Genomic DNA, 9,520 nt, shown 5'->3' on the forward strand with positions numbered 1-9,520 from the left:
CCTCCCCTAGGGAACTCACTACTCACTGACTCGTTAATGTGCATATGTATAACTGTTTTGTGTGTCTGGCAGTCACTGGAGGTTGGCAGAGGGGAAGCAGGGGAGAACACCATTCTAAGCTCTCCTTTATCAGCCCTCAAAGTTGGGTGCTAATTAGTAGCATTCCCTAGGCCCCCTATACCCTTGTCCCACTATGCTGCAGAGGCACTGTTCTCAACAGTCGGTCTACCTAGATCAGCCTGTGAGTATCCCCTCCAGTAGTCCTATTGCTGGGCTTTTTAGATTTTATAAAACTTGTTATCAAAGGACCTCAGGTTCTCAAGTGTTTTGAAAAATGCTATTGGCTATGATCAGCCTATGGGAAGAACCATAATTAACTAGACAAATCCTCTAGCATGGGAACTGTGAATTCATTCACTCATTCACTGGGGCATTCAGACTCGAACACTAGTGCCTGCTGAGCACCACTGGCCCTTCCAGGGGCTCACATGGACACCTCAGGGATCAGTTACTGGCAGGAACAGAAAATGGGCCCTAAAACAGGGGCAGGAAAGGAGGGTAGGAGCGTGGGAGGCAGGTGAGACACTTCCTATGGTGGCCAGGTAAAGATCAGCAGTGATCTGCAGTCGATTTCACTCTCTGCTTCTTCAGGAATCCAGAGGGGAAAAAAATGCTTTTGTTCTCTAGCCTGGCCCGGAAGGGTAAGACAGCGATGGCTTTTAATGCTTTTCACGGGGACAGTGGTTTCTCCCGCCGAGCCTGCAGGTTTGGTTTCGAGGCTGTCCCATAGAGGGCGCTGTTTGCCTGCCGTTGAATGGAGTCCGGGGCGTGAGTAAGCAGAAGCCACACCCCTCGCCGGAGGGCGAGCGAAGGGCTGTGTCCGAGCCAGTGGCCCCACATCCACCAGCTTTAGGGCAGCGGAAAGGAAAGATTTACTCTGTTCAATTGGCTGTTCAAGCCCAGCATCCCTGAAACTCACGGTATGGGCCGAGGGTGCTGAAAAACTCCTCTTTCTGGGCGACACACGCGCACACGGGCGCACCTGCGCGCCCCGGGAAAACTTGGGAAGACGGGAGAGAGTGAGTTCGGGTAGCCGCGCCCCCGCCGCTGTCCCGGACTCTTGTCCAGCCGGCCTGGACCCCTTGCCATCCGGGTCTAGTCCTCAGTTTCGCGGATCAGCCAAAAGCCCACTTCCCCAGCCAGAACTTTTCGGCGACGTCTGCCGGTCGCACCTTTTTCCTGGGAGATGAGCGGCTTTTCTGCTTGTCTCATTTTAAAGGCGGCGTCCACGCGGCAGAACTTGAGCCGACTTTGCACGCGTCCGCTCCGGATAGGAGAGCTCCCACAATGCGCGCGAACCCACGCAGGGGCCTTTCTCTCGCAGCCTCCTCTGCATGGCGGGCGCGTCGCGGCAGAGCCCCAACCCGCGTAAACCTGCGCGCGTCGAGCTATTTCTGAATTGGGGAGAAAATGACTTCTGGGTGTCCAGCACCGATTGGGTGACCTTGGCCCAGTCTCCTCTCCGGGAGCCCTGTTCCATCTACAAAACCCCAGTGTGAGACCAGCCCTACTTGAGTTTCAGGGCGATGATTGATTTCAAACTCAGATTTTGGACGCGTTGGCGGTTTGCATTCCACTAAAGCTCTGTACAAACTCAAGGGAGTAATAATAATGAGAATAATGATTGTTTATGGAAGCACCATTTACAATGCTTCCAGGTTTCCAAAGCAAAAAAAAAAAAAAAGGGTTCACTACTGCAGACGAATGTTTGCTGAAAGAAGCATTAAATGCGCGCATCGACATTTGGGGGGCGGTCTGAAGGCCCGAATCAGATCAGAAAATAATACATACCCACTTCCCTACTGGGGAACCGAAGCGGTTACACCTGCCAGGGCACGGGCGGCCTTGACTTAGCGGCGAGATGGCTCTAACCCGCTCGGGGCGGGGGTGGGAGGGGGAGGCAATGGGGAAGGGAAAGAGCCATGAAAAGATCTTGGGTGTATGGAAGCTCACAATGGGTGGAGAAGAGTGATGGCCACTTTGCCGCTTTTCTCTGACCAGGGAGCTGTCTCTCGGGAAGGGACCCCACAAACAATCCTACTTTATCTGATGTTTAAATCTAGAGTCTTAAATGCCTGCCTTATGGGCTTCTTGTGTAACCTGCGGAGTTGTTTTTTAATGTCGACGGAGTAGAGTGACTTTCGGCCCAGCTGTCCCTCAGAGGCCCAGCAGGGTTCTCTAGGGACTTGGCGGCCCTGGGGGACATGCTGCTGTGCCGCTGCCGCCGCCACCACCGAGGAAGGTCCCGCCGCTGTGCCTTCGGTTCTCGTAGCTCCCTCTTAAAGCTTTAGGCAGCTCCAAACGCTGGCAGGAGAGACTTCCTAAGAGAAGTGCTGTCTTCGGGGCCACCGGCGCGAGAGGAAGAGCGCCCTTGCGAGCGTAGCCGTCGGTGCCGCGACGCTGCTGCTGTAGCAGCCCGAGCAAGTGACACGCGGGCGTTAGCCCGTTTTGCGCGCACACGCGGGTGCGCCGAGACGCACACCCACTCCTGGTCCAGAGGACTCACTCTTCGGTTTCCAAGGGCCAAAGACCAAGGCCACGCTGATTCCTGAGCCCTCTGACGCAGTGCAAGGACATACACCCCGATTCCCTTCCTATCGGTTAGACGGGAACCCAAAGCCCCCTCTTCGTGGCCGCGCTCTTAGCAGGCTTTGGGGAACATGCTGAGGCCGCCGGACCCCAAAGGATAGGAAAGTGCTGACTTCGCCGCGGGCCGGAGGTCGCGTCCTGCCTCCTGGGCCGGGGCTCCGTGGCTCTCCAGCAGCGCGGAGGCGGCGGGACCCTGTCGAGCCCCTGGGGGCGGGGGATCGGCAGCTGCGAGCGCGGATAACCCCGAGGTGACCCGGGCGGGCCAGGCCCGCCCCTTCCCCCTCCCGCAGGCCTGGCGGCTGGAAGCGGGTCCCCGAACTGCAGGGGGGAGAGGAAGGCGCGGGCTCCGGGCGCCTCGGCTGTCAGTGCGCTCCCGGCCCGGGGCGCCGCCGGCTCTGCGTCCCTCGCTCGCCTCCTGCGCTCGCCGGAGCGCTCCGAGTGCCTCTTTAGCGGGAGCCAATATCCTTTTGTGCTAATAGGCTTGTCCTCATTTGCTGCCTAATTGGACTATATAAAGCCAATAACAGGCAGGCTCTTATAGCCCGAAGCCAAAGCGCCAAAATCCGAGCGAAGGCGAGGAGGGGGCGGTGGCGGAGGCGGCTGCGGGGCCCGGACTCGGCTGCGCCTTCGCCTGCCTAATCCCATTTGCCATTGTACGCGCCCAATCGCCGTATACTCCCCGCATTTAACTTGGATGACATTTTGATTTCATCATTAGCATCCGGCGCCGGATTGACGCAGCCCCAAGCCCGGGACTGCTCCTGCCGCCTCCTCCCCGGGAGCTGCAGCCGCCGCCGAGCCGCCTCGCTCCCTCTTTGCCGCGGCTGGGCCGCTCCCCGCCCCTCAGCACCCCTCCCACATGCGAGCCCGCCCCGGCCGGGTCCTCACCCCGCCCTCCCGCCGCTGGATTTGCGCCCGGGGCGGCCCCCGACTTTGCGCCCCATAGTTGAGTTCCGTTTATGGTCTGATTTCCGGCCGCCCGCCTGCTCGCCCGGCCGCCCGCCTGTCCCGATCCCTCCCTCCCCGGGACCCGGAGGAGAGGGGACCATGCCGGAGCCCGGGCCGGACGCCCCTGGCACCGCTAGCGCGCAGCCCCCGCCGCCGCCGCCGCCCCCACCTCCCGCGCCCAAGGAGTCCCCGTTCTCCATCAAGAACCTGCTCAACGGAGACCACCACCGGCCGCCCCCTAAGCCGCAGCCGCCCCCACGGACGCTCTTTGCGCCGGCCTCAGCCGCTGCTGCCGCCGCCGCTGCCGCCGCCGCTGCCGCCAAGGGGGCTCTGGAGGGCGCCGCGGGCTTCGCGCTCTCGCAGGTGGGCGACCTGGCTTTCCCCCGCTTTGAGATCCCGGCGCAGAGGTTTGCCCTGCCCGCGCACTACCTGGAGCGCTCCCCGGCCTGGTGGTACCCCTACACCCTGACCCCCGCCGGCGGCCACCTCTCGAGACCTGAAGGTACCGACCTCTCTTTGAACTTTCCTTGTTCTCCCCCGCGCGCCAGTACCGTCCCCGCCCCGCGCCGCCTCCCACCTCAACCCTGAGACCCCCGCGCTCTCCAACCCGCCGTTTGGCCAACTTCCTCCGGCCCCTGGCTTGCATCTACTGCCCGCGCGCCCGGTAGCGGCCCGGGAATCCAATCCCACTTGGTGAGAAAAGGAGGTGGAATCGGAGCCCGGGGCGCGGCGCTTCCCGGGAAAAGTGGCCTGGGGTGTGAATGGGGAGGCTTCAGCCGGCTGGGACCGGGGACGGGGCCTGGATGGAGGCAATGACCCGGTGGGCCCAGGCCAGAAGCGAACCTCTCCGTGGGCCCCTGGCGGGAGATCTGAGGGCAAAAAAGGAAGCGGTCGCTCTATCACCGTCCGGGGCTCTCGCCTGCCCCCGGGAGGAAGGGGATCCCAGGGTGCGGGGGCCCTGCCCTGGCCCAGCCGGGAAGGAGGCCCACGGGAACGGAGAGGCCTCGAGGCCTGGGGCCCAGAGGCCGGCGGCGCGGATCGAGCCTTCGGCCCCCAGGCGCCAGGCCTCGCTGAAGGCTGTGTCGGTGTGCGTGTGTGTGCGTCCGTCTGTCTGTCTCTCCCCAGCTTCGGAGAAGGCCCTCCTGCGAGACTCCTCCCCCGCTTCGGGAACCGATCGCGACTCCCCCGAGCCGCTGCTCAAAGCCGACCCCGACCACAAGGAGCTGGACTCCAAGAGCCCGGACGAGATCATTCTGGAGGAGAGCGACTCGGAGGAAGGCAAGAAGGAGGGCGAGGCGGCGGCGGGAGCGGCCGGGGCAAGCGTGGGGGCGGCGGCGGCGACGCCGGGCGCGGAGGACTGGAAGAAGGGCGCCGAGAGCCCGGAGAAGAAGCCCGCGTGCCGCAAAAAGAAGACGCGCACGGTCTTCTCGCGCAGCCAGGTCTTCCAGCTCGAGTCCACTTTCGACATGAAGCGCTACCTGAGCAGCTCGGAGCGCGCCGGCCTGGCCGCGTCGCTGCACCTCACCGAGACGCAGGTCAAGATCTGGTTCCAGAACCGCCGCAACAAGTGGAAGCGACAGCTGGCGGCCGAGCTGGAGGCGGCCAACCTGAGCCACGCCGCGGCGCAGCGCATCGTGCGGGTGCCCATCCTCTACCACGAGAACTCGGCTGCCGAGGGCGCCGCGGCCGCGGCCGCGGGGGCCCCGGTGCCTGTCAGCCAGCCGCTGCTCACCTTCCCGCACCCCGTGTACTACTCGCACCCGGTGGTCTCCTCTGTGCCGCTGCTACGGCCGGTCTGAAGCCCGACAGGGGAGGGGGAGGGAGCGCCCGGCCGCCTTCCCAGATCCCGGAGGAGACTGGGCCGGGCCGAGGGCGCCGAGACGTCCAGCGGCCTTCGGGAACCGGGGCTTCGGCTCGCTGCCCCGGCCTCCCCTCCCCCAATCGGTAGCGTTTTGTAAGTATTTGCAATGCATTTTCGTGCAATTCACCCCTAACGGATTTGAGGCGCTTCCCCTCTTACTTTTGGTTTTGGTTCTATTAAGAAAGAGCAGGAAAAAGAAAATTCCCGGGTCATATACTTCGTCCGAAAGCTTTTGTAAAAGGTGCAACTCTTCCCCCTAAATTTGCATTGCGCTGTGGCTTTTTGGTTTTATTTTTATAGAAGAGAAATAAGCCGCAGAAACCTAAACCCCTCTAGTTTATTCACTTTCTATAGAACTATTTTCAGAAGTCCAGAGAGAGAGAGAGAGTGAAGGAGATAATTCACACTATCCTACTTTTATTCCTGGATTTCTGGGTGTGGTTCTCCCTCTCCAACCCCAGTTATCCTGCCCAATTTTCAGAATCTGAGAAGCCCCTGGTAGGAACCCCGGCAAAGGCCGCTTTTCCCGCAGCGGTGTGTCACCGTTGACAGAGTTCATTCATCCTGCTTTGTGACTGTAGAGTTCTCTAAGTGTTTAAAGGGAAAAGACAAGGCAGCCCCAAATTAGACTTCTGATTATTGAAACAACTCCACATCTGGCCCGGTGTGAGTGGTCTTATTTATTAGTAGCATTTATTTGGGGGATTTCATTTGTTGGTAAATTATTATTATTACTATTATTGCTTTGTTCCCTGTTTTGAGAGAGTGATTTCAATATTTTTCTTTAAAAAAAAAAGGATCTGTCTTTTATCCTCTCCCCCCTTTTTTGTTCTGCAGTAAGTGTTGGACTTTTGACCTGTGCAATATTGTACAAAATTTCCTGGGAGCCTGATCTCTTTCTCCTCGGAGAGGAGCAGACGTTTTCACTGTGTATTCCTGGTCATTCGTTTGGGAGGAGAAAATTAAGAAGGGGAAAGGAGGGAGGAAAGAAACAAGGATAGGTAGCAATGCTCAAAGGTAGCAATGCTCAAAATACTGGAGCGCTTTAAGTGAAGGACAATCAATTTAGGAGAATTTTAACTTATTTGATATATGTACAGATTTCTTGTAAAGTTCACCCTCAACTCCCCAGGGCTCCTGGCTCTGCCACCCAATCTGTTTTCTTTCTGTTGGCTACACCTGTTGTTCTGCGATAGCTTGTCCTTCTCCCCACCCCCCCATCTCCCTCGTCACTGCCCGGGTTCAGTCCCTTTTTAAGAAAAAGAGAAAAAGGCCCACAAAATATTGTTACACTTAATGTTGTCGTGAAACTGAATTAATTAAAAAGAAAAGAAAAGTGATGCGTTTCGTGTTGCCAGAGTGTGTAACTTCGGACGATTTTCCGCAGAGCAGGTGTCTCTGAAACTCTTTTCTGCCTCGCTCCCCCGGCTGCCTCTGCGCTCGCGGAGTCCAACCTGGACGCACATCCCCGCAATCCAGGAGGCGGCAGAGACAGAGGCGGCTTTGTTCGCTACCAGGGCTGCTCTCTCCCGTGTCTTTTGCGGCTTGCAAAGCCCTGCGCTCAGGGAAGAATGCGGGGTGGAAGGGGAGAGAACCTAAGCTTAAGTTTGAGAAATTGAGCGAAGCGGCAGCCGCGAGCCGAGAACTGGCTGGTAAATTTCCGATCGCAGCGCCGCAGCCTCGCATTCCGCGCCCAGGCCACGGTTCCGTCAAGAGCCGTGAGCTTCGGGGCAGGACATTCCCGGGCACTGGTTCGCGGGCCTGGATGGTGCTGGGCTCCGTTGCATCTAGAAGGGGGTTGGGGAAGAAGGGTGGGAACTTAGAATTTAGCTGTGGCCAGAGGCGGGTCTCTAAATCCTGCTGGGAGAAGCGGGATGGAGAGAGGGCAGACCCAGGGAGACCCACCACCTCCCGGACTGGGAGGCATCCCCAGGGCTTGAAGAACTGTGGCTCTCCGGGCGGCTCGGGTAGGGGGGGCGGTCCCGGCGTGCCAGGGAACACAGACCATCCGACTGTGGCAGCGGCCACTGAGCGGAAATGGTCTCTTCCCAGCCAGGCCCTTTTCTGTCCACCGGCGCCCACCACCTCCAGGGCAGCCTCTCTGGTCTGCTGTCCCTGTCTGGCCCATCCCCGGAAGCGCAAAGCTCGAGGTTCCCACCCGCTCGGTGGGCAGCCTGCGGAGGCGCAGTGCGCCGGGAACTGCTTGCAAGCGCGAGTCCGCTGACAGAAGCAGGTGCTTGGACGCTCCTTGCCCACCGCAGGGCTGCCGGCCTTAGAGCATGGGGTCTGTACGCCCAGCTCCTGGCAGGGCAAGTTTGAAGCTGGGGAGCCAGAAGGGGGAGATGAAGAACCTGTAGACGGTGAAGATTCCGAAGAGCACACTGCCGGCGCGTCCGCTGGGGAGCGCCTGCACGCGCTCCCATTCCCTCTCGCAGTGCTTTGCTGGGTTCCTCAAACCCAATGGACACAGCGGAATCTACTATGGCTGAAATGTTGAGTATCCTTTTCTATTGACGGGCAACTGCCCCCAAATAAACTGGCATGCGTATTTATGGCACAATTTTAGCCTGAACCTCAGTGAAAATAGATCTCCCTTTATTTCCCTGTGGTTTGGAATAAAAACGAGAGCATGTGTCGTAAATGAAAAATAAACAGAAATTCGGGATCAAAATATGTTGTTCCTTGTGTTACCTGCAAACACAGTGATGGCTTTTACTGTTGGCAATACTAACCGTGGGACAGGCCAATAACAGCTCATTAAAAATAATGTTGCAATAGCAAACATGTCCTTAGAGTTTACAGCCAGAACACGATGCTATCAAACGCCAAGAAAATACTTCTTTATTTGTGTTTGGATTCTAGAAAACGGTTCTTGACTGACCAAGTCTTTACAAAGTCAAGAAATAACTGGTTCCCCGTGCACACAGTTTACCCTTTGTCCTGCTCCCGGTGGCCTCCCTTTCCCTCCTATTGGGCAGCCCCGCTGCCCTGTACCGGTAGGTTTCTCTGTGGAGCCACCGTGCCTGCCCTAGGGGAGAAGGGCAGCGTCAGACCTCCAGGGACTGGTGGCTGTGTGAGCCTAGAAGCTGACCCAGGTGGGAAACTTCCGCTTCCCTCCGGTCTGGTCAGGGTGGTCGTATTTCTCAGGATGCGAGAGAAAGAACTGAGCCTCGGTGTGGGGGCACCAAGCATCACTGCTCACAAGGAAACATCCTAGGCTCTACCGCAGGGCTTTCTGAGGCCTCGGTGTCAGGAGAGCCTAAGAAACCTCTCGGTGCATGTGGGTCTGTCACATTTGGAGAGCTGGTTGGGGTGAGCTTCCCCTACAAAGAACGCCCTTCCCCACTCCCACTTCCCCAGGAATTGCCAGGGGCTGCTGGAACGGTTCAGCAGGAGGGGGCTATCTGAAGGAATGAGGGTACCTCTATGCACGGAGGTTCCACTGTGGGACGTCAGCCCTTGTCCCCTATGCTAGGACAGTGGGCCAACACCCCAGATTTTATACATTCACCCTCCTTGCCCTCCCATCGTAGAACTTAGCTTTCTTTCCACCTACCCTAACTTCAGAGCCTTCCCTATCTGTACCCCTATTAATCTTCAAGTCAGTGCAAATGACACGTTGTTCTGGCAAAATCCTTCCTGTATCATCCAAATAGACACACCAGCAAACCCCACATAGGGCGCACTCACGTGTGACATAAACACTCACCCTCCCCACACACACTCTTTAGGTAGACCTTTACAGACCCTTATCCAGTGGCCCACTGTACACCCACCTGCATATTTTAGCATTACAGCTATCGCAACACGCAAAATCAGGCACACTTTGTTTGAGATGACCCTGGGTAGCTGGTTTGCTCTGATGGCCCCAGACTAAGGCAAGCTGGGCAGAATCCCATGGAAAGCACTGGGCCTGAAAGCAGTCCAGCAGGAAGGCCCCGCTCCTTCCTTCTCTCTCACCTGCGACAAAGCAACGGAGCCTGCCAGCACCCCGGCCGCAGACTCCCATACTCCTGTGGGCCGGGACCTGCCTCGGAGCCGAGGTCCCCACAATGTGGGTCT

The 9,520-nt window shown here is 58.4% G+C and overlaps 1 protein-coding gene across 1 annotated transcript; it reads left to right on the forward strand.

The window, feature by feature from the left end:
• Positions 1–861: 861 nt before the first annotated feature.
• On the forward strand, positions 862–7,062 carry HMX3 (H6 family homeobox 3). Its single transcript, XM_032313676.1, has 2 exons — positions 862–4,099; positions 4,723–7,062. The coding sequence occupies exons 1-2, from the start codon at positions 3,697–3,699 to the stop codon at positions 5,394–5,396; spliced, it is 1,077 nt and encodes a 358-aa protein (XP_032169567.1). The 5' UTR covers positions 862–3,696; the 3' UTR covers positions 5,397–7,062.
• Positions 7,063–9,520: the final 2,458 nt, after the last annotated feature.

Source organism: Mustela erminea, chromosome 14 (genome assembly GCF_009829155.1).
Source record: "Mustela erminea isolate mMusErm1 chromosome 14, mMusErm1.Pri, whole genome shotgun sequence".
In the NCBI taxonomy this organism is placed as follows: Eukaryota; Metazoa; Chordata; class Mammalia; order Carnivora; family Mustelidae; genus Mustela; species Mustela erminea.

Coding starts and splice junctions, on each gene's coding strand:
- HMX3 (XM_032313676.1), top strand. CDS start 3,697: ATGCCGGAGCCCGGGCCGGACGCCCCTGGCACCGCTAGCGCGCAGCCC. Junction 4,100..4,722: donor CCACCTCTCGAGACCTGAAG/GTACCGACCTCT, acceptor GTCTCTCCCCAG/CTTCGGAGAAGGCCCTCCTG.